Source organism: Chelmon rostratus, chromosome 11 (genome assembly GCF_017976325.1).
Source record: "Chelmon rostratus isolate fCheRos1 chromosome 11, fCheRos1.pri, whole genome shotgun sequence".
In the NCBI taxonomy this organism is placed as follows: domain Eukaryota; kingdom Metazoa; phylum Chordata; class Actinopteri; order Chaetodontiformes; family Chaetodontidae; genus Chelmon; species Chelmon rostratus.
The window spans coordinates 11,166,803-11,191,686 of NC_055668.1; the positions used below are offsets into that span (position 1 = coordinate 11,166,803).

Sequence of the window (24,884 nt, forward strand, 5' to 3'; positions counted from 1 at the left end):
GAAAAGTTTGCAAAAACTTTTCATTAGTCAAAATGCCAATGCACAACAGGACTAACCGTGCGTGAGTGAATGCTAACTTTAGCATGCTAACATCCTCACAATGACATCATGCTGATGTTTAGCAGGAATAATGTTTACCCTGTTCACCATCTGTCTTTAGTGTGTTACAATGCTAATATTTGCTAATAAGCTTTATGATGAATAATGATGCCACTAAATTAAAAATCTGGGGATTAGTACAATTCATCCTGAAGGCAATGTGAATGTGTGCACATACAGCAGAGTTAACAGAGTAAAATGTTGCCATTGTGTGTTTGGACACGTTCAGATTACAGATTCTGTATATGAGCTGAGTTTTTCTCGTCAGGAGGTGGAGGGGATGACAGCCAGCAGGACGTCTGCCAAGCAGCAGAGTACTGTGCGATCTGTGTTTGAGGCAACGTAATCGGGACCTTTTTAACGTGACATTGGGACATTTTCCAGTGGGGTCTGTAGCGACTAAACGGGGTAATTTTAATGAGATATCAGGATATTTTTCAGTTGTGTTGTAGCGACTAAACATAATCTTTTCCCACCAGTTACCAAGTGGATTTTGTGCCTGTGCTTAACCAGACCTTAACTACATCCCTGTCACAACATAAAACTGGAAACTGAAAAGTAAAGAACATGAAGAAATATGAAGTTTGTGCACCTGTGGTTTGCAGAAGGAATGCAATGCCAACATTTATTCTTGTGATTGCGTTGGTAAAAACATGGCAGGACACCCAATAGGTAGTCCACAATAACAGACATCACACTCCAACCAACCTTGTGTTTGTACTTGAGGAAAAGTCAGGAGATCACCAAAGTTGCCATGATCTATCATCTGGATGCCATGAATTAACGTTTGTGCCAGGTCATAGGTAGATGTTGGCTGGTGGCACTAGACGAAAAGTCAGGTGAGCTCCAAGCCTCTGGGGGCCTATATCTGTACCAGGTTTCAATTCGATGGCAGTCGAAACTGTATGAATGTCAACATGATCACTGGTGGCACAAGAGGAAAAGTTTGGGGATCACCAATGTCAGTAGTGGATTTCATCCTCTGGGGACCATGAATGTCTGCACCTAATTTCATTGCAATCCACCCAATAGTTTTTAAACGTCTTCTTTGTCTAACTAGTCATGTAAATCTGACATGTCTAACTGCTAACAAGCTGCTTCATAGTTAAAATTGTGCTCATTTTCATTCATCTAACATAAACATAAAGCATAACCACTGTTATTGTGATTCATTTTTGTTTCTCCTGGTTTTAAACACAAATTTGAGGTAAAGAAATCTGACTTATGATATGTGGAACTCCCTGGGAAACTGCTTAAGCGTCTCCAAGCTTTCTTAATTTCAGCTGAGTAAGACCCACATTAAGTCGTTGTTGTCCGTGTTAGACAAGGAATTGATTTATCTTAAATCAGGATTAGCAGTGTAATTGAATAGGAAATGCCAATAACAAGTCTGTAAATGTTTCAGCAAAGAGGCAGCTCTGACAGTCTGCACCAAACAGCTGCTGTCGGCTACACAAATTAAGCCAGGCCCATTTTACTCACATTTGCACTATTGGTTAATTTAGATCGTGCGGCGAGAAATCATTTACTCTTACACACACCTTTTAATGCTCCAAGTCCATCATCTTCCACTTTCAAGTGCCCTGTGCAGTCTGTTTGCAGCTAAAGCACTTTTATGCATAATCAATAGCATAGATTTCAGAGCACCTCGTTTTCCTCCTTCCCATCCTGCTCAGTAGGATTACAGTAAACAGCTGATTTGTAATTGTGAACGTGCGGAATACATGATGGATCGAGTAAACAACATGTGACAATGGCACAAAGACAGCAAAACAAACAAACAAACACACAAACTTACACGTTCACATTTCCTGTTATTAAACTGATATGTTCATTTTGCTTCTGGTTTCACATAAATGGTCCATAACCCCAATTTCTAACAAAAATATTTCCTTCAACTCTCAAAAGACAGGTCAAGTTTTCCATCAAATACATTTCCAGAGCAATATCAAGTTATTACTCTTTCCCTGGAGGACACGCTTCACAGTAATTTCCTGTTAAAGCTTTTTTTTTTTTTTTTTTGGCTGGCTACAGGGAAAATTTGTTGAGAGGTATCTGTGTCTGTCTTGTATAGCCAACTAAGTTTCCCCTCTAAGCCACCCCTGGCCCATATGGAATAATGTATTTAATAGTTGCACAGGCTTTATGTGCAGCTTTTTATTTCCACGTTTGGTTGTTTTGACCATTAGTAGGAACATTATAGCAGCGCCGATTGGTGCAGTTAAAGATTGTTTGACCTGGAAAATGGCTCGTGCAGCTTCCCTCATTATTCAGCATGAATAAACATTCAAGGAAAGTACAAGCATCTCTTCGGAGCACACAAGTACATTCCACTGTACGCGGAAGAATAATCGCCTCTCATCCCGGATCTGCTTCTGTCAGTCTCGGGGATTCAAAATGCTGAGCTGATGCAGGAGCCCTTTTACACTTCTTTATTGCTCATACACACTTATCCCTATTCATATACTGTATGTGAATGTGTGCCAGAGAGAGAGAGAGAGAGAGAGAGGGTTGTCATGTGGCGTCTCAGAGCATGGACTGGTTTGATCCTCCTCCGTGTTGGCACATAAAAGTCTATGAGTCACTGACTGGGATCTTTTAATGATTTCACCCGCTCCACCTATTTCCACCTCCCTGTCTTTTCTATCAATAATAGCATGTGCACTATGACTGCATCGTCTTGTTCTCACCATAGAGGCTGCTGAAAATTGACAACATTAGCTTCCGAAGACAGCTGGCAGCTGCAGAGCCCCAAATGGGACTCTTTCACCGTGACACACAACAATATAATTCATAGGTGACATGTTTATAATGTTTATCCATGCGACATCCTGTGCTGCACTTTTAGTTTGTTCGCTGTGAGCTCTTGCACCTCATCCATTAACTCCCATGCACTGTTCCTGACACATCCCATTTTCAAACCCAAACACAGGCATGGGAAGCGATGGAAGTGAAAGGATCCAGTGGATTTGGTTGCCGAGGAACATCAGAATGGGTCCGGGCAGAGTGTTTTTAGAGCTCTCTGTCCTAGTTAGGCAGGGCAGGGGATTCTTGCTTGAGTGAGGTGGAGTATGAGCAGTGAATTATTCAGTGCAGCTTCCTTTTGGTATGCTCGCACTCCACAGCTTTCACACACACACACACACACACACACACACATGCAGAGCCACTGTCTTTAGAGACATTAATACAGGGTCGCAGGGACAGCAGAGGCATTCACAGATCAATACAGAGCAATTCAACTTGTACCACTGACAGCAATCTGCGTCCCTCTGATGTATTATCTGTTTGCGTGTGATGGCTCCTCAGGAAACGCGTGTAGAATGGCATGATAAAGATATGCGGAAAGGTTATCGGGCACAGTTTCTGCTGGCCAGCTGCCACTACAGATGGAGCGGTACAGCTCTCAGTTTTAAAAGTGTTATGTGGCGCTCTGGATTGTCACTTCAGGCTTCAAAACCAATTTCTGGCAGAAAGGCCTAACAGACCAGAGTCACAAGACACTCTGCGGCGTTTTCATCACCCTTTCCTTGTGGATGAGCCTGAAAACGTGACCCACTTCAACGCCTCTGTCGGTGCAATTTGAACTGCGATGGCTTCAGCAAAGTCAAAGACAGGGCACGTAAGGGGTGATGTGAAAGTGAAAGCTATCAGGACTGTAACCCCGGTCAGTCAGTCAGCTGGAATTTACGTCTCAATCACTCAGTACAACACAGCTGACAGGAGGCTAACAGCGAGGTACAGGTGTCTGCTCATGGCAATGGATTTAGACATTTCTCCAATAGCGAATTAAAATAGTTGGAGATAGATTTGCAGAGTCATTATGAGGCTGTGCAGCATTTTTGTTAGGGATGCACTGATCATATACATCACATCAGTATTGGTACAGATAAACTCATTAACAGACATTTAAAGCAGTTTTTGTTTATTTTTCTGCTGTAATTTGCATTAATTCATTCAACTCATGTGACCTTCCATTGGGAAAAGAAGGGACTCTATCAGTACCCGAGTCCAGGCACAGGAGTCTGTGTCAGGACAGAAAAAACTAGAGCGGTCCATCCCTAATCTTTGTGTGTCAGTTCAATACAGTTTGCATTAGATTACTAACCCTGACAATTAGACCACAAACACAGAGCAAGTGTACAATAAATCAATCTGTCACGTTGATCTGAAATGTTTCACCTTCTATTATGCTGACAAAATGATGGAAGAACAATATTGTGACATAACTGTTCAATATTAATGGACTTTAATGTGAGTTTGCATAATTCTTGAAAAATACATTTTTTAAAATCTCCCTATACAGAGCTTTATTTCAATTTTAGTCCTTTTTTTGTATTTCAACACTCATTTTAAATCTGCAGCTACTTCTTGAACTTATTGAGCTACTTATGAAGAGTATCGCGAATTGCATATATTCTCATCAGTAGCAGAAAACCAGAAATTAAAAATTCCTATGCTAAATTAGGTTTTCAGAAAGATCTTAAGTGAACTTTACACTGCAAATAAAACTCCTGAACACACTGTAAATGTAAATATGTTCAGGAAACATCTTCAATCATTAATTGCACAACCAGCACTTTGGTTATTCTTCATCATGTTTGGCTAATTTCAGATTAAGTGGAAAAACCTTAAAGGCAGATAAGTGAAAATCTTACTGAAGCCATAAATCAAAATTCAAGAGCATAAACAGGAAAGAATTCTCCAAAAGCCAATCGATGGGCTTTTGTCATGCAATTTGGGGTCTGGGGACCTTCACTGAGCCTTAATTGGGGTTATTCCACGTGGTCTCCTGATAAAAATAAGGATTAGTTAATTTCATTATAATTCAATTCACTAGAAGCAACTCTAATTAGAGTGTCTATTGACTAAACAGTCTGCCCTCCCACCTGAGCTGCACTGGTCCCATCATGTCTGTCATTCAGAGCCCAGGTCAGTCCACTCGGTCCACCCAGAGCTCCCTTTGCTCCGGAGGGACCACGACCACGGGCGGTAGTGGAAGACGGCCGGGCACGCCTGCCTCGGGACAGGAGGTGGATGTGATGCTGTAGGAGGGGGGGTTGGAGTGATGGATGTGTGACGTTGGCGAATTGCAGCAATTGCCAAACTGTACGTGAGGAGAGACCAGCCAGGGCGCACTGGATACGGCAGATTTGAGGAGGGGAGGCAAGTGGAGGAAGGGGGTGGGGGGACACGACAGAGGTAGAAAAAAATAAAACACCAACAGGGGAGTTGGATGGATGCGCGGGGACAGAGAGCAGGAGAGCGGCTCTAGAAACATCAAGGGTCCCATCAAGAGGTCTGGTGTCTGCACCAAATCAGCTTCAGGGATGTAGTCGAAGCGGTTTAGAGCTCAGCCCATCCGAGCTCATCATCATGAAGAAGCACTCCGCCAGGGTCGCCCCGCTGTCCGCCTGCAACAGTCCGGTGCTCACCCTCACCAAAGTGGAAGGTAGGGAGAGTTCGCATCCATCCAGACCGCCTGCGTCCCCGTAAACCGTCGCTGTCTGCCGGGCAGCCCGTCACGGTTCGCCACAGAATACTCTAAATTTAGAGGCTTCCCTCAGCTGACCCGATGGAGGATTTCAGCTGAAATATTCCTGTAAAGGCGACTCACGTATCTCACTTAAGCCGCGGATCAACTTTAGAAATGACGGGAATCAATCGAGCGCGCAACTTGCCATTAAATCTGCGATGCAACATCCATGCAAACATCGGACAGCATGCTGATCAACTGTCTGCATGGAAGTGCCACCGAATTTAAACGCATCATCTGTTCAGTCTTTTCTGTCATCGTGTGATGTCGCTAAAAAAAGAAAAAAAACAAAATGAAACCCCAGATAGACGCGCGCGGTCCAATTTCTGTGGAATTGACGCATTGGTGTTTGTTTAATTTTGGAATCGGTGTGACTGAACACTGTTTCACTGGTCCATGGGGAGGATCTCAAGTTGTTATTGCAGCAGGGATTCCCCTCTCACTCTCCATCCACCATCCTCCACCCATCACCGGCCACCAGACTCACGGCTAAAATACCAGAGCATCACTTCAGGGCAGCTGGGACATGAACCTCAGCAGTGAACATGTTAGTGGCCCCTGTCGGGCTTCACCGTGAATTAGTCTCATACTGGGTCTCCCTGCCTTGTCTGGGGGTCCCACTGATTCTGACATTTCCTGCTCTCATCTTGAAGGGACAGCTCCTCTCTGACTACCTGTGTGTGTGTGTGTTTGTGTGTGTGTGTTGCTGCATCACTCCCAACACATCTGCCCTGATGTCTTCACCATGTACACTGTCACGGCTCTCCTCCTGACTGTACAGTGCGCCTCCTCTCATGTTCCCCGAAGCCTCATGCTTGCGCTAAGGAGCGGTGTTATGCATTTTTTAATCCACGCCTCAGCACAGAGGACTATACTGAATGTCTCAGTGTTTGGCACAAACGACACTGAATTGGCTGCTGATCTCACAAGGTTTTTTTTTTTTTCCGGCACCTTGCATCTGAAGTAATCCCTCACACATTTGCATCTCTTGGGCATCCTGAAGAAAAAAAAAAGGGATTAAGTTGAATTAATCAATGATTTGCGCATACAAACTTGAATTCTAGCATGCACTTGATTCTATAGCTTTATTATGTTATTCATTGCTGCAAGATTAAAACACATGTCATGGTTGTCATGATTTACAGATTGATGTTATGTTAGAAGGTGGCTGGTGGCTGCTTTGTGTGGTGCAGTAAGGAAGTGCTAAAATAATCATGCCCACTGATGAGCTGGAACCACAGTAAGTGGAGCTAATTTACCAAAATGTCATGTAGCCTTTAAAAAAAAGCTGTTTTATAAGCAAAAGTTTATTATAAAGACAATAACAGAAATTATTTATGCCTAAGTCTCTGTTAAAGTAGTTAGTAGAGTCCAAACTGGAGCTACAGAGCTTACTGACAAGGACCCGACAGTGAAGCTTAACTCTATCTGTGCTCATGTTGTTTGGGAGTTCGCAACAGTCTGCGATATTAATGTGAAAATATCTGAAAATACTTTATTATTCATAATTAATGACCGGACCAGCTGCTCGAATGTGAATGAGGAGTTTGCATGCAGCTTTGTGCAGACACTGCAGTAAACTATCAAATTGAGATGCTGAAGCTGTTTAAACTGTGTAGCATATATTCAGTCACTGCACGGCGTTCTGGATAACCTCAGAATAACCGCCGCTGCTGGGTTGCCAAAGATTTTAAGCTCATTAGCGCGAACGTCGGCTCAAAATATTTTATTTCCAGAATAACCGAGGTGGCGGGCTGTTATTTGACAAGCTTCTGTAATGCGGCATTAACAAAAGCGGTGCTGTGACAAGAGGCCGTCGATGGAGAAAGGGTTGTGAATGTGCCTGTGTGTGTCTGCCGGTGGTGATACAGCACTGTAAATTGTTGAAGGGAGTCAAAGCTGTGGAGTTTATGATGTTCAGCTCCCAGTTTCAGCAGCTGCTTTGAAGGAGGAGGGAATCACAGGGGTCCACAGAGGATCAACACGCAGCTTTTCAGAGTCTCTGCTGCTTATGTAACACCAGCTCCTAAACCTCTGTTCTCCTCACTAACAACCTGCACCAGAGTTGTTTTTTTTTTTTTTTTCTTAGTTTGGCATCTTCAGTTGGTTTCCTTGTTTCCTTCTTTTGTTGTCTCCAATGAACATCTGCTGTTCCACACAGTGTCAGTGTGGCAACGCAGTCTTTAAACAACATGAGCGGCACTGAGGACATGCTGTGACATATTCAAGCTCTGCCAAACAATTCAGAAGTCTAATTGAGTGTTTTCAGATTTGAACATGAAATTCTGGGTTTCCTACATTTGATTACCGTCACTAGATCCCCCAAATTTCTTCAGCAAATATCAAGTCACACACAGTCATGATTTGAGCTTTGAGGCGAAGGTGGAAGTGCCACCAATCAATTTTGACATCAGGCTTAGCTGTAAAATCATCACCTTGAGGCTTGTAACACAGCAATCTATCATCAGGCAGCACATCCCAGAATCATCTTATGTTCCCTTAACGTTTCTTGATTTCATTTTATGACAAAAGCCAGTGGTATCTTCTGCCTACAGCCACAGGTTTGATTCACTGTCTTCATCTGGAGTCTCTACCTTTTTCCTCGGTTCTCATGACAAATTCACCCAACCGGCAGCCCACAGTGGATAATTATTGATTTCTCTTCAAATGATTTTCCAGTGATGATGTCTTCTGGGGATTGTCTGCATTGTTTCTGTGTCGTCATGGGGAAAGAAGTTCATAAAAGTCCCTTTAATCCCTGTAATTTCATCGCACGCTTTGAAACAGAACGGGAGTCTTTTAAAAGGGATTGAGCGTACGAACGTCCCTCAGGATGCCGGTCATATTTCACCAGCTGCTATAATGGGCGCGCTGAACCTTTCCCCAGAGCTCCCAGCGTCTTGACCACAGATGGCTGTATATCAAACAAATGATGGCAAACTGTAACTGTGCAGCTGTAGGTCAAAGAGTACAGATGATGAACTCATTTAACGTAGTATTGGATCTTAAGTGACAAAGTGCTTCCCAGTGAGGTGGATTTACAGCAAGATTTGTCAGTTTATTGTGGACTGTCCAGTTTGCCTTTATTCTCTGTTCTGTCTGCTTTGAGATTTCAGAGGTGGTTCTAGAAATGCAGAAAGGAAGATGTGGTAGATTAATGCGATGCGTGGATATTACTTGAGGTGGGTTGTACTTGAGTGTCATCTTCATCTCAATAAATTGTGCATTTAACAAAAAAGCAGCAGCATTTACCTCTGAGCAAGAAATGAGAAAATTAGTCAGATTATAACTTTAAAACATGAATCATTTTGTCAGTTTGAGGTGCGGAACACAAAAACCTGAAGCGTTGTCGACGTTAAACGCGAAAATAACACGACTTGTTTACTTCAAGCACACTCGGAAGGCACGTAAATAGAACCCACATCTTGCGCTTGTTTGCATGCGTCTTATTTGTATGTAAATGCTCATTCAGGTTTGTGTGAAGAGCGACAACCTCAGCATAGAGATGAGGCCACATCTGCCAAAGGAAAGGTCAAACATACCCATGTACATTTCAGCCTCATCAGGGATCACCAGAGGCAGTGATGACATTCATTTTGGAGTTTTCACGTCTGAGCTCTTTTATAATGTTACGTCTTGCTTTCATCCTTTGACTGTAATTGACTTTGAAGGCAGTCAGAGGAGTAAAAATGAGGCTCCTCCTTCAGTCTAAATTCATTTTAAAAGCAAGTGAAACAGGCCTTTTTCGCTTGATAAGTGTGCAATGAATACACAATGACAGGGCTTTTACTGTAGTCAGAGGCCAAGTCTGTGTGCAGAGAAAGCCATCAGTTCCACTGTAATGAATGAGATTTGAATGGATGGATTGATGTTTAGTTCCAAATTGATTCATTGCATAAGTTCACCAGAGGTTTGCTGCCATGCCTTCCTTGCTGCAAATTTCATTTGGATTTCATTTAAGAAAATGCCCCCTGAACAGTGAAGTAGTGTTGCAACTTTGAGCAAAATCACCTGCAAAAACGTGTCGAGAGCAAGCTCTAAACTCTAATCCTAAATGGAGAGAGCTGATCTGAAAGCTTCCTTCGGGGCGCAGGAAGGTCTGTCTGTCTTCTCCAAATGTCTAACGTAGCCAGCAGACCAGATGTACAGTTGTGGTGAGCCTTAAAGGCTAATTATTACAAAGCTGAAATAACAAAATATTTCTAGCATCCCTACAGCAGTTGTAGTTGTTGTGACCAGCCCGGGAGTTGTGTCAGCAGAAATGTGTGCTGTGTGCCTGGTTTAATTTCATCTGTGAAAATGACTGAGTTGGCAATTCACTCCATCTAAATCTGACTTGATAAACTTCTCTTTTCTTCTTAATGCAATAAAGAACTAATCAGCCACTAGACTTTAAGAGTCATTTCATTCTAGTGATGTAACAGGAAGATTAAGATGTATCTGACGACAGTGAAGCCATCAGTCAGGTTTGTGTAAGTCTCATAGAGCCCCTGCGTTATTAGTGGCCTTGGAGTGCTCGGGGGGAGTAAAACCGCTGTTTGGGCCAACACTCGAGATTGTACACCTGCAGTGGTTGCCTATCCATTACTTTAACAGGGACACTGTGGCCAATCTTTTAAATATTGATTTGTCGCGGAAAGTGCTGGGACCCTTGCCAGTCTGTTAAACTGCAGGTCCATCACGCTATATTCACTGTTGTAAGGGACTGCAAGAGAGAGGGAGGGATGCTTCTGGACTGGAGGATGGACTGTACCCAGTGTACCCGGTGCAAAATATGAGTAATTGCTATTGCCCTGCTGTAACATGCAGCGCACGGACACACACAAAAACACCGGCCTGCACCAGTGTTTTGTCGTGTCACTAACCAATGAAGCATCAGAGGGCCGCAGCGCTGACCTGTATCGCGAGCATCTGTTGAAGCAGCTGGGCAGGTCGGGGCGGTGACAAACAACAAGTTCGCCGCTCGCAGATGAAGTTGCCCCGCTATCCTTTGAGGTTGAAGGAGAAACCGGTCGGGAATTAAGTAGAGCAGGATCAGTAACAGTTGTCCCGCCCTTGTCTGCCCTCCTGGGCCTTTGTCCCCTCAGCCCATGTGGTCCCACCTATCAGCTGGTTGACGCAGCAGGGTGTGTTTTCCGCCCGTCTCTCTGTTGCGTTATTGAGCAAGACAGGCTTGTCAGATGAGCCTGCTCTGGCGTGTTGAAAGGCCCCTGACTGACGGCTTGGCCTGACCGAGCTGTCACAGCCAAGTATCACAGTCTCCTACTGTCTGTCAGACACACAGATTACAAAGACAGTGACTGCTGCCACGATAAAACTAGCACCCCGCTGCCATGTGACATTCATAGTTTATAGTAAAGAGTAAATTCCTAGAAATTACTCAAAATACTTTTTAAACAAGTACAGACTGTAACGCTCAGACTTACATGTCAGAAATGACAAACTGCATAAGTCAACATGGGATTGAAGGATTTATTTTTATTGACAGTACTGATGCAGTGATCGATGTTATGTGACAGCCAAAGATGACTTTGTCTTACACTTGTGCATACAAGCTCTTTCATGTTTCATCATGTTTTAAAATGTAGATTATTTCCCCTAAAGGTGAACTTCAGGTATGAAAGGTGTTTGATATAAACTGTGCATCGAGGACGTCACACTGTAACGTCTGAATACGAGCATGACAGAATGAGTAAGTCGTCCCAGTCAATTCATATTCATCATCAAGCGGAGACCCAGCAGACAGTAAGACAAGGGGAAGAGTTCCCCTGAAGTGTATATTGGTGATTGATCTGTTTATCCACTTGAATCACTGAGGCAGAGCGCTGCAGTGCACTCTCACTCCCACAGAGGTGTCGCCAAACAGACAAGCCTCTCTTACCCCAGCGTCGAGGATCCAGTGAAACACTCCCGGCTCTTGTGTGGCCACCCTGGCAAACCAACCCTAGCCCGACGCTATTGCCGCTGCTGCCTGCTAGGATATTCTTTCTTACTCCGGGATGTGGCAGTGGTGGATTGCGTGGGCGGCGGCCCGCTCGGGGAGCTGCAGAAGGACGTTAGAGCCGCTTTCTCGGCCTGTCATGGCCAGGTTCTGTGAAGTGCGAGAGCAAGGCAGTCGAGGCAGGGCTCTGCTGGCACGTTTGGGATTTGCAGCTATCAGCAGGAGAGATCTGCACTGCAGAGTCTGCAGGGGGAGGGAGGAGAGCGGGAGTGGGAAGGAGGCTGGTCGGGAAGCAGGGAAGCGTGGACTGAGATGGAGGAAAAACTGGAAAACTGGCTGCTTAGTGGCCAGATAAATCTCAGCACACAGTCGGGGTGCTTCGACCCTACTGAGAGTAGGATGTATATTCAATACCCAGCCTGCGAGGTGCTCAGTGTACTAAAACACTAGAGGCAGACAAATGAGCATATACGATAAAGATTGATTCGCTGTGCCTTTAGTGGTTAAGAGGTTAAGATTCATTTATAGATTTTCACACAGGAGGAGAGGTGTCACCCCAAACAAGTGGATTTTTATCCTTAGATGTTCGTAAAGGAGACAAGTGTCACATGGTTCACTGTGATAAAGACCCAGCAGAGCTAAAATACTATAATTTCTGCCCCCTTTGCCTGTGCATATTGAATCCCACGGTGTTAATATACCTTCATCCAGCCGAGTGGATGGGATAGATAGATCTGAGCAGGCAACATGGAGAAGCCACAGACGGCTGTCAGAGTGGACCCAAAGCAGGTCCTTCGAGGATGCCAAACAGTACCTACCCGCCACCAGTGATTTCACAGATTCCTGTTAGATTCACGTTTGGACAATGAATGTGTTCAGTGAGAGGCGATTTTTTCATCTAGAGTTAATCTGCAGTCAGACCTAATCTACATCTGTTTTAGCGCGAAAAAGGCTGAAGTTAATTATGAAATGTTATTAAAAAAGAACTGAATTAAATCAAAACCAAAGATGGCGTTGCAGGACTTTTGCCGCAGTCGTCTTGGCGCCTGGGCCTGACCTTGACAGCTGACATTTGATGACGAACTGATAAGGTGAAGAGCTTCCAGTTAATCATTTAGCAATTAGTTTAGAAGGAGACTCTTTCTCGTTGTTTGAGTCATGGTAATAATGGCTTCCAATGTCATTAGCAGGGGAGCCCCTCTGCCTCGCACAGCCACTCTACTGTCCCAACTCTTTCACTCTGATGAGTTCAGCGGACCTCCACATTGTTCATCAGCGGCAGTCAAGGCTGATACAGCATCATCAGTCATCGCCAGGCTGAATGTAAAAAAGAAAAGTGCGTTACCTTTAATTAATTGAGTGCTTCAGTGGGTGACACATGAATCTGCATTGATTCCCAAGCATGTGATCGCAGAAGCCTTAATTAATAATTCCTCTAATTGTGTTTCCTTTAGTCTGAGAGAGAATACATTACGTTCTGAGCCTGGCAACAGCTTCATTGACGAGTGCGGGCTGTGTGACAGGAATATCGCCCCTCAGTGTTGTCATGACACTTCAGTAAGTGTGTGTTCACATGTGCCAGAGCTGGAAATGGCAAGCTGGGCCCCAGCGCCTCTCTGGGGGCTGATTGGCTCGGCCCATCACTGCATTTGGAAGATTAAACTGTGCTGCAGTATGGAGCAGCGGCCAGGGCCACGGGATGTGGGACGGAGGCCCAGGAAGGACAAAAGCTGAGCAGCGTAAACAAGAGATGACCTTCAGAACAAGACAAAGAGGCTCGGAGCTCAGAATAGAGAAACTTAATTCTCACCCTTGTGCACAAACTTTGACAGACATCCACGCGTGTCTGTTTCTTTTTCTGGGCTTTGCTGATTCATCATTGCAGTTACAGACAATGATCTTGAATCATCTTTCATTCCTGCCAAATTTTCCTCAGGCCTCCCAGAGCTGTCGAGTGCTTGTGTAGCCGGCAGGGAGCATTGTTCAGGATGCCCAAATAATGCTGCATAATTTCATCTTAATTGCATCACGTATTCATTTTTTTCCCAGCAGTTGATAAACAGAAATAAGAATCTCTTGTGCCTTCACAGCGCCTGGGGAAGCCAGGGGCATTAGCATGGGAGGCGATAGTCATCAAGGAAGTTAATCTGTGATATGATGAGACCACCTGGCAAGGTCAGAGGCAGCTCTCCCAGGAAGAACGAGTCGCCTCATTGGGCATGATGGACACCTCTTATACAGCTCTTTTGTGAAATACGTAGCAAGCCGCCTACATCAGGCGATAGGTGTCCCGTTGATAACATAGATCACATTAACATGAAGGCAGACGGTGGTCCATCAGTGCTAGGTACGTGGCAATAAACTGACACAGGGCAACTGAAATAGGCAGCGAGCTCAGAGTCCTGTTCGTGGAATATAGTGATAATTTTCACAGTGCAACTCCAACTTAAGATTTATTCTTGTCTCTCGGAGGCCTTTTTGAAGTGCGTTCTGTATTCTAGTCAGCCGAGTACAGTGCAGATGAATCGGCAAAAGGCTCCCTGCGGCACATCATCGCCTCTGGAGACCCCATTAGGGAGGTCCCTCATTTTTATCCTGTTGAAAGGCAGGAAGCCACAGACGATGCATGGCGCATATTATGCAGCTGCTGCGAGAAAGAGATGATCTGGATCCGTTGTGGTCTTGCAGTTTTGCTCTCTGTGGTGGAGGTATAGCTACAGGTCTGATTTATTAGGACTTTACTGATGACGATGGTGTTGGTGTTCATGTATCATTGACACACAATGTGACTGAGAGACGAAGGAAGGCAGATAATCCGTTTGAAGGATACTGTATCCATTGTTCTGCAGAATGAACGCCCACATAGAGGACTTGAGTAAGTGGGCGATTATCTGGAATGTTGCTTTTAAGTTTTTATTAACTTTTGGACTTTCTCGCGTGGTCGTTGAGCTGTAACTGACTTGTTTTGAGGGACAATGGACAAGGTATCCGTAAGTAAATTGAATGGCTCAAGGGAACAAAGCGACCTTGGTAAATGCATCAGGTTTGAAGCAGAGTGGGTGTGAGTGGGACAGAAAGCAGCATGTCAACACTTCGCTTTAACTCACACATTACGGAAGAAGTATGGTGGCTATCAGGTTTTGACAGGAGCAATAGGAAAGTTAAGTGTTGCTATGTGTGCCTTTGCAAACACACATACACACAAATGCACACACACACAGAGCTTCACTTGCGGGGACTTAACATTGACTTAACATCCATTTACTGGAGACTTAACCTAACCCTAACCACTGCTTACCATGTCCCCATGAAGTCATTGGACCCCACACTGTGAGTGGGCTCCTGGTCGTCCTGGATCCCACAGATGTAGCAAGACAAGGCCACACACACACACACACACACACACACACACACACACACACACACACACACACACTCGCGCGTCATTGTAACTCGTGAGGTGGGGACGAGGTCGTCTTGGATAGGATATCAGATCTGCCCCCTTTTGTCCTCTGTTAGGCTGCAGCCTGTCACACTTGATCACCACATTTTGAACTCAGATGTCTGATTGATTACCTTCAAGTTCAATTAAACTGAGAAAGCAGCTATTTTTATCCGGAAAAGGGTGTCAAGGCATGGCTGACCTGAAGTCACTCATAGTCACACATAGGAGAGAATCCTGTAGAAGCTCTCAGTCCAGATTTACTGCAACAGATAATTCAGTCATTTAGATGCAGATGCACAATGATAAATTATATTTTCTAAACAGCATCAAGACTAGATAAATAAGATATTTATGTTTTAGTTAAACATGTGCTTGAATCTTAATGCCATTGAAAAGAGAGTAAAATTCCCTCAGTGGAATATTGAAAAACAAAAATCCCACCAAACGACAAATTTGCAGTGTTGGTGTGTTAAGCTGTCAAGATAACGTGTGTCTGTCTGTCTGTCTGCAGGAGAAGACCGCACCAGGGAGAATGTGGTGGGCACCACAGACGTACAGTCAGCTGGTGGTGCTGCGGGAGCAGAGTCCGGCTCCAGCAGACGGAGGCTCCACTGCTGCATCAGAGTAACTACCGTACAGGTGCGCAAGGCCCTGTGGGGAGTCGCCATGGTGATGTGCGTGTGCTCGTCCTGGGCGGGCTCCACCCAGCTGGCCAAGCTGACCTTCAAGCAGTTTGACGCCCCCTTCACCCTCACCTGGTTCGCCACCACCTGGAACTGCCTCTTCTTCCCTCTCTATTACATCGGCCACCTGTGCAAGAGTCCAGAGAGGCAGACGCCCAGACAGAGATTCAGGTGAGGAGCATCACAACACTGCAAGCAAGCAAGCAAACAAACAAGATTTACATAACACCTTTTAAAACAGAAGTTAGAGAATGCTTTACAGGGAGATGAAAAGGAATGTAGGTGAATAATAAACAGGGAAAACACCTTCCTTGACCTTGGAACAGGTCCCTGCTCTGAAGATGTGGAGGCTCCTGCCAGTACTCAGTGGTCACAACACCTCCTGAACATGTAATCCCCTGTATTTCAAACTCACAGGGGGCCAGTGGACAGCAGCTAACTCTGGGGTAATGTGCAACATAGGTTTAGTTTTTGTTAGAAAGCCTCAGCTTTTGTTGGAAAAAGCTGAACTGAAACAGAGATTTCATACGCAGCTCAAAAGCAATCAAACACAACTGAATCTCAGTGACCCGAACAACTTTGTGTTGTAGTTATGCTGACAATCCATCAATGTATCATAATTAGGGGGGAGCGTAACATGAATTTCAGTGCGTAGAGGTCAACTTAACAGTGCACTGTGTCTACCCCGAGACATGTACAGTAAATGCCAGTAAAAAGGATGTAATGGTGATGTTGCTTTAATTCTTTGGTTTATTTAATTACTAAAGTGTGTTTGTTTCGTCTTGATGTCATGGCCAATGAGCCAAATCCACACACCACAATGTGGAGTCAAAACATTTCTCCAACAGAAATGACCAAGAGAAAAAGAGCAGCCGTAAATGTCAAGTGAGCTGTAGTCAAAGAGAGTAGTTTTCCCTGCAATCACGGGCGATGCACAGGCCTGAACAACCATACAATTTCACATCATAGAAAGCAATTTCCCCATCAGCAGCAGCCTGGGTAGACCAGAATGCAATGCAGTCATTAGAAATCATTTTGTGGAAAGTTGTTTCTCTGCTGATAACAAATAGTCTCAGTGTTCTTCTTCATACAGATAAAACAAACAGCAGAAACGCTGTGGCACAGTCCACGCTCTGTGGAGATTGCTGAAAAGCCTTGTGGGAAATAGACGAACGCAGTTCTTCCTCGTCTGAGGTCGAGATCTGCAGGAGGGGTCGCGAGACAAGGGTCATCAGACGACTAACAGGACAGGAAGCACACAAAAAACATTTATTTTACACAAAATGTTGCTTTTTTCCAAGACTTTGCCTTAATCTTTGCCTGTTTCATGATATGAACAAATCCATTAATGCTAGGCACAAAAAAGACGTCAGTTTAACCACAAAGCAACATAAAACATCAAAGACACAGTCTGTGATATTTAGCAGTGCAGCAGTGTGTCCATGGGGGTATTTTGCTTTAAATAGCAAACACACTCTATAACCACGACCACGCTCTGTCTGTCTGAGGAAACGCACACCTTCTGTTTCATCTGTTTGGACAACTTACAACTAGAGTAGCGCGCTCATAATGTAGGCCTGTTGCTAATTTCGCTAAAGGAGCAAGAGTTGTTTACCTTCCATGTTTGCTGGTTAGTTATGCACAGCCACTGTCTGTTCATATTTGATATCCAGAAAAAGCCCACCTCTTGCTTAATTTGGAATATCGGGTTGCCTGCTATCTTTAGTTATGCTGCTGCAGCAAACAGAGAGAAAGTAATCCCAACTGTCTTAGAAGTGCTTTCACAGTTGAAAGTCCATCAATCACGGTCTTTAGAATCACGGCCTTATCTCTGATACCTGCTGTGCTACTTCAGCACAGAGAGACAAAGAGGGTGGTGCGGTGGAGGGATCGGCTCTGTAGTCCTGCTGCATCTCCGTGAGGTAATTCTTCCTTTTTGAGGGCTTACACGAGGATCTGGGGCTCCCGCCCCTCGCCCCCGGAGCTGCCGTGCTCCGCATACGAAGCGCTCTGCTTTCTTTGTGTTTATTTAAATTGCATCTGCAGGTGAAGCTCAAACAATGCAGAGAAAGGAGACCAAGAGTTGACATTTGTAATACCTGTTCTGTCTCTTTATATAAAACGGTGGCCAAAGTAGAAGCAAAAGAGCTGACACTGGTATTAGCTGTGTCCTCTCATGGATATGAGTGGAGAGGAGAGGCAGATTTATCTCTTATTTATCTCTATTTAACTCTTTATTACAGCTGCTCATCACCTTTGTATGATGGTGAATTAACTTAACTTAATTAACTTAATTAAAAATGCTTAATGAGCTGTGCATTAAATTTAATTCTCAAATTTGGAAACGGTAGTTTGTATAATGATAATAATAATAATAATAATAATAATAATAATAATAACTCAAGTTCCAGGTTACTAGGTTTTACTTTTCCACTGACTAGAGTTAGGCTTCTTAACTGAGCAAGGAAGACTGCTGAGGAAGACCACCACATGTGTTTGAAAGCTTGGAAAAAAGCCAATAAGTAGAGCTGAGCTTGGAATTTGTTTTAAACCTTCATGAGTGTTACTGCATTCAAAACTTCTGCGTCTGATTTCGCTTTGCTCGACACCGAAGAAACCAAATCGAAATGAAAAGGTAATAAAAACATGCTTCCACATCACCGTCCTCGGCGCAGCTAGGGAGCTGGAAGTCTTTCTAAAAACCAGCGCATATCTGAAGGTGGTGCTTCCACAGGAATGAAATGATGATCGCCTTTAATGTGATTGTCAGTGAATTGGTGTCGTGTTTATAAAGGGGGTGTTGGCAGTGTATTTTTAGTGCTGACTCAGCTCTCTGGAGCTGATTCAGAACAAGGCCGCTCCTCAGTATCCTGCAGGACAAACGCTACCTGCCACTCTTCATTTATTGCTGCTTCATCGCTTTCACAGAGCCAGATGCTTTCTGGATAAACTGCGTAACTCAAGAGCAATGTAAACGGTAGCAGTCACATCGCCAGTAATGTTATATTTTGACTCATGGGAAAGGGAGTGGTGTAGTTTGAGAAAAGAGTAAATATTTTAATGGCACCACTGCAGAGTGATGCAACATCTCGTCTTATTGAGTATAACATTTCAAAACATAGTGACAGAATCCCAATCAAGTACTCTGATACTTGATACATAATGTCACAGATCGCCTCTCTTGGCTTGTGGTGTGCGGTTCAAAGCTTTTCCAGACAGGGCTCAAGACCAGACTTTAGCCAGAATGCTCCACAGTATGCTCGGTCCTTGAAGATGAATCACTTAACAAAATGTAGTAAAGGTGTGACCAAGCAGACCGTGAGTCCTATAATACTGAGTCATCACAACCTTGCCACAGATATTTGACATATGCACAGTAGCAGAAGCAGTCATTTGTGCACGTCCCTGGTGTGTTTATAAAATATTGACATGTTGGAGCCTCCAGCCTTGCACGCAGATGGAACCAGAAGCTGAACTCTGAGAGTTAACACTGACGAAGGAGGAAGACAAAAGAAGCCTTTTTTCAGTCTACTTAACAAACTTCTTCCTCTTATTGCAGTAAAAACTATAAATCTTAACTATTTAGCACAGTGTTTAATGCATTGTTTCAGCTTCATTTCTTCTGCATTGCATCTGCTTTGCTATTTCAATGACCCGTACTTGAACTCTAAAGCATAGCCAGAAATCATCAACAAATCATGTAAAACATCTGAGGAGGAGATAAGTAGCTTAGTTTCATTAATGAAGACAGCTCAGAAATATTTAAGTGAATGCCTTGTGGTGGATCTGATTGTATTAGTAAATATTTAGTTATTTCTACAGCAGACTGCCGTTGGTCCCACATGCATTGCGATGCAATGTTCATTTAGATGTAACCGTTAAAATGGGAACCACTTTGCACACTCATTGCTCTGTCTGGTCTATCTGGTATTTTCAGACTGAGCTGTTTATGTTCATAAATATTGATTGAAGTCCCAGACCATGATAATATTTTGCAACCTTTAATTAATTATCCCACATTTATAAATCTGCCAACACTGTGCTCTGCATTGTGCCTCTACACAGGGAGTGCTGTAGGTTTTTCGGGGACGACGGGCTGACACCCAAGGTGTTCTTCACCAAGGTAGCTCCCTTTGGCCTGCTGTGGATCCTCACCAACTACCTGTACCTGCAGGCCCTCAGGAAGATCAACACAACAGACGTGTCAGCGCTCTTCTGTTGTAACAAGGCCTTCGTCTTCCTGCTGTCTTGGATTGTACTCAGAGACCGCTTCATGGGGGTCAGGGTGAGTCCATGTGCCTGTGTGCCTGCTTTCATATAAAATAATAATATATAAAATTCTCATTGATGACATTTTGCAACACTTGTGTCCATATGTAAATATTCAGATCAGATCGCCTCAGTGAAAGTATTAATTCCGCATCATGAAAGAAACTCCAGTACAAATAAAAGCCCTGCATTCAAAACCGTAGTTAAGGTACAACCACAGTATAAGTATAACCATCAAAATGTACTTAAAGTATCAACAGTAAAAGTTCCCAATTCTGCAGAAAAATGGTCCTTGTCATAGAAAAAACAAACCAAGTGAGGGATCCATATCGATATTTTTAAATGTTATGTGTTAAAATCAGCTGATATGTTGTTATTGACTCCCAAATATCAATATCAGCATCTGCCTCAAAAATGCACTGACACAATAACAAGACATTACCATTACTCAGTAGCAGAGAAGTGCTCAGATCCTTTAGTAATACAACATCCTAAAAATATTACAGAAAAAAAGTAGTACAGAAGTATCAGCAGTAAAAATACTTCTTCTGCAGTAAAATGTTTCCTGTGACTGATAAATGACTCTATCTGACATTATTAGATTAGAAAACAAAGCTGAAATACTCAAAGGACAAAGTTAAGTACAAGTACCTGAAAATTCTACTAAAGCACATCTTAAGTAAATGTACTTAATTACTTTCTACCAAAGCTATATATGCTGTTACGTCTGCTTTTGTAAAGTTACATTTTATCAATGGAGCCTTTGGTTTTTGGAAACTACAAAATGAGGTGATTTTATCTTTTAATTGAACATATACTGTACGTTCAGTTTAGATTAGACCTTGACCCCCTCGACTTTTGAGGCCGATTCCAACATTTAGGAGGGAAAAAGAAATCATGCAAATCTTGTCACATGTTTATCTGATTCACGAGTGGTTCCATCAAAGAGTGATTTTTTTTCCTCCCAGATTGATGCAATTTGATCGAGTTCAGAGCCCTAAAGAGCCGTTTTTCACTAGAACTAAATCAAGATTGCAGACATGTCAGGAAAAAAGTCTCATTTTGTGTGCAGAACTATGTTCTATGTTCTTTCCTGTCCTGTAAAGCATTTGGTTGATTTGTGATCCCCTTGACGGGGTCACGACCCCCAGGCAGGGATATTTCTGTCGATGTCATGTGTCTTGTGTGTTGTGAGCATGTTACCTGCGTGACAGCAGTGCTTCCCACCGGTGATCACCGCGGTATTCGAATGCGCCACCTGTGTGTGTGTGTGTGTGTGTGTGTATGTGTGTGTGTGTGTGCATGTGCGTGCTTGTATGTCTGTCACTGATTTCCTCCGTGCAAGGAGAGGCGAGCAGAGTGGAAGAGCATTGTGATCTGAGGTATCTCCCGCTCTCCTCCCACTGCACAGCCGTCCTGCAGAATGGACCACCCCCCCCTTTTTTTTTCCTCTCACACTCTCACCACCAGCCTCCCTCGTGCATGCCCCCACTCCCCACCGCCATTATCTGCGATGAAAGGCCTCGGTAAGAGACCCATACTGTAATAATCCAGCTTCTCTCTCTTTTACACCCACAGCCTCCCTCTCTCGGGGTGGGGGGGATTGCAGCTTTTGAATGTCTGCAGCAATGCAGGGGATCTTGGACGAGTTTGTCATGAAAGTGGGAGAGGAAGGATGACAAATCATCCTTGTTAAACGTTGTTTCGGTGATGTTGTTTGCATAAAAACGCGGCTCTGCTTTATTTTACAGGTGAGAAGCTTATAAATGCGAGCAGCCCTCTGATTGGTTTGTGTGTTTGGATTCAGCAGCCGTTAAAGGGGGTTAGACACAGCTCAGTCCACATGCTGTGGTGGTAACTGCAATCACGTAAGCTGCTCAATGAGCAGGTGTCACGATCCTTCCCCTCCTCTCACCCTCACATTGTGCTGAAACGTCTCGGGGAAGTAAAAACACCAACACGCGCGGGGTCGCTGACCTCACAAGCGAGCAGCCGCTCATGCGAAATGCAAGGTGTGCCTGTGAGTGGCAGGCAGCCTGTGGTGCAGAAAGAGCCGTTTGGCCGAAGGTGCCCGGGGGCTTCGGCCGAGCAAAAACACACGGCTCATTTATCTTCCTGACACCTCCTTAATGCGGAGCTAATCCACTCAGCTGGGCTGCACCCTGTCCCCGTCGCTGTTCTTCAGCCCACAGCAGCAGCTGCACGTGCAGTTATGCACTCAAACGTATGTAGAGCAAAGACGAATGTCGTAAATGCAAGACATAGATGGCTGATTTGGGCTGTGCTTCTCGAGGGCTAAGTTGCGAGCAGGATGAAACAGATGGTTTGGTGCCTTTTTTGAAGCTGTGATAATCGCAGATGCATGGAGTGGGAGTGGGCGTCAGAGGTGGGGGTTGTTGGATGGAGCTCGGAGGGGGGGCGTTTGGTTTGTAAACATGAAGGCAGTGTAATGAAAATCAACGTCAGACAATGGAGCCAGCACTGAAGGAGCTGCCTGTCCCGTGTTGGAGGCAGTTTTGGTTTGTGAGTGCTGCATGTGAGGAAACAAGGCCTCCAAATGAGCAGTCTGCTGACAATAAAATAAAACCCACTTATTAATTACACCATTACGAGCCCGGTCCTGCGAGGCTTGTGATTTCTGCAGTGAATAACTAAGCGGAGGCCATGTGTTGCCTGCTGTGTCCCCGCGCAGCAGTAAAGGCTCAGGCCTCTTCATCACCACGCTGCGAGCGGCCTGTCGTCCATCCATCACTCACCGATGGTCCTCCTTCTCTCTCTCCACAGATCGTAGCTGCCATCTTGGCCATAGCAGGCATTGTGATGATGACCTACGCTGACGGGTTCCACAGCCACTCGGTCATCGGCATTACTTTTGTGGTGGCCTCTGCTTCGATGTCAGCGCTTTACAAGGTATCTTTTTGCATTCGAGCTAAAATGATCACTTCCGTGAACCTCTTGTGTGGTGACGCCTTCATATGCAGCAGAAGTGTAAAAATAGCTCAAACGTATGTATGAATAGTTTTGCCTTATATAAGAAATCCTGGAGTAGCTCCCTTCTGCTTATATAACCAGGTGGCAGAAGACAGGAGGAGATTATGAAATGTGAGACTCAGCTGACAGAAGCGTGTGATATGTGAGCGCTTGCTGGCCCCAGGCTGTGATGCCCTGATCACGGAGGTTGTGGGACAGATAGCTATATTTTGACGGCACTCCGGTCTCCTCTGCCCTGCTGTCTGTGCTGCCTAATGTGATAAAACAGACAGCAGCGGCCCTGTGCCAGAGACATGACAGGTGCTTGGCAGGTGCACGCTCTGCAATCTCCCTCTGCCCCTTTAGGGGGCAGATTCTGTGCACTCACGACCCTGACTCGCTGCTTATCCTCAGGTGCTCTTCAAGATGGTCCTGGGCAGCGCCAAATTCGGAGAGGCTGCGCTGTTTCTGAGCATCGTCGGAAGCGCCAACTTTGTTTTCATCAGCTTTGTGCCGGTCATCCTGTATTTTACACATGTGGAGTACATTGGCTCACCTGAAGACATCCCCTGGGCCTACCTCTGCGGGGTTGCAGGCCTGCTTTTTGGTATGGAAAGTGGACATATGAAGCATCGCTGTGCACGGACCTGACGTTGTAATGATTGTGCAGCCCATGAATATCATTTAGCAGGTTTTTGGGGTTTGACACCCTCATTGTGTTGTCTGCCGCTGCTCTGACATTGCTTCTTCCCACAGCTTTCAACGTCCTGGTGAACTTTGGCATTGCGATAACATACCCAACATTAATCTCCCTTGGCATCGTCCTAAGTGTTCCTGTAAATGCCAGTAAGTTTCTTGGCTTTTCCCCCCAGATCTAACTTTTTACATCCTGTTACCATTAAATATTTGATGGTGTTGAAATCCCTCCAAAATGTATGATCTTTTTTTGATGAAGAATAGAATTTAAATTTGAAATTGATTTCTTTCTTACTGTGTGTATCTTGCATGACATTATTATTCATGGTGATTTACATATCACTTTGCATATTGATCGTTTACATTAATCCTATAAATGTTTGTTTGTTAATTACTTGGAAATTCCTTCATATGCTCGGACTAATGCATCCCGATAATTTTACAGTGGTGGACCTCTACACATGTGAAATTCATTTCAACACGGTGCGCCTCATCGCCGTGTTCATCATCTGCCTGGGTTTCCTCATGCTGCTGTTACCAGAGGACTGGGACCAGTGCATCATCCAGCTCAGCACGAAGCTGCGCAAACGTGACGAGCCAGCAGAGGGCAGCGGAGAGGCGGGCGCCACCACAGGGCTCAACTGGAGAGGGAGAGCCAGGACCTCCATGTCAACATTTGCACATTGACTCCGTGCTACCATAGAAACACACTCACACGGACACAGGGAGGGAGACACACCTTAGTGTCGATGTTAGGACATTTGACCTGCCTGGTGACCCGCCCTGTCTTTCACACAGCTCCCAGAGTGAAAAAAGGTATTTCAGACTGCCCTCTGATTTGCAGCATCTCAACCAATCAGGGAGATGCAGGAGGCACAGACTGTGTATTGTTCATTTGGCGTCCATTCCACTCAGAAGCTCTCCGAGTTGGTGCATGGACTCATATCAGTTGTAATCCTTCTTACCCCAAAAAAATGATCAGGTATTAGTGACTGAGTCATGTATTAAGTTTTGCTTTACCTCTTAATCATTCCATTCACGACATCCTTGCGCCTGAGAAGACTCGCCAACTTGCCTGATATTTTTCAGCTGTGAGAAACACGACACTTTTGGAGGCAGGCCTAGCACCTTGTGGACTTGCCGTCTTCAACATGTACACATTTACACACCTTTAAGATCCAAAGAAGAATGCCTAAAATGCTGAATGCCTGAAAACGAAAGGGAGGCCCGCAGCGGCGTCCCTCA

General features: G+C 44.6%; 1 protein-coding gene across 2 annotated transcripts in view; it reads left to right on the forward strand.

Moving 5' to 3' along the window:
- slc35f3b (solute carrier family 35 member F3b) overlaps window positions 1-24,326 on the forward strand; it is a 45,365-nt gene extending 21,039 nt beyond the window's left edge. The window contains exons 1-7 of one of the 2 annotated variants that reach the window (XM_041947906.1): window positions 5,476-5,551; window positions 15,533-15,875; window positions 19,770-19,989; window positions 22,758-22,883; window positions 23,358-23,550; window positions 23,700-23,789; window positions 24,085-24,326. In XM_041947906.1, coding sequence (XP_041803840.1) covers window positions 5,476-5,551; window positions 15,533-15,875; window positions 19,770-19,989; window positions 22,758-22,883; window positions 23,358-23,550; window positions 23,700-23,789; window positions 24,085-24,326 — 1,290 coding nt within the window. Of the gene's footprint in view, window positions 1-5,475; window positions 5,552-15,532; window positions 15,876-19,769; window positions 19,990-22,757; window positions 22,884-23,357; window positions 23,551-23,699; window positions 23,790-24,084 lie in introns of those variants that run through there. The other variant, XM_041947905.1, reaches the window with a different exon arrangement.
- Window positions 24,327-24,884: the final 558 nt, after the last annotated feature.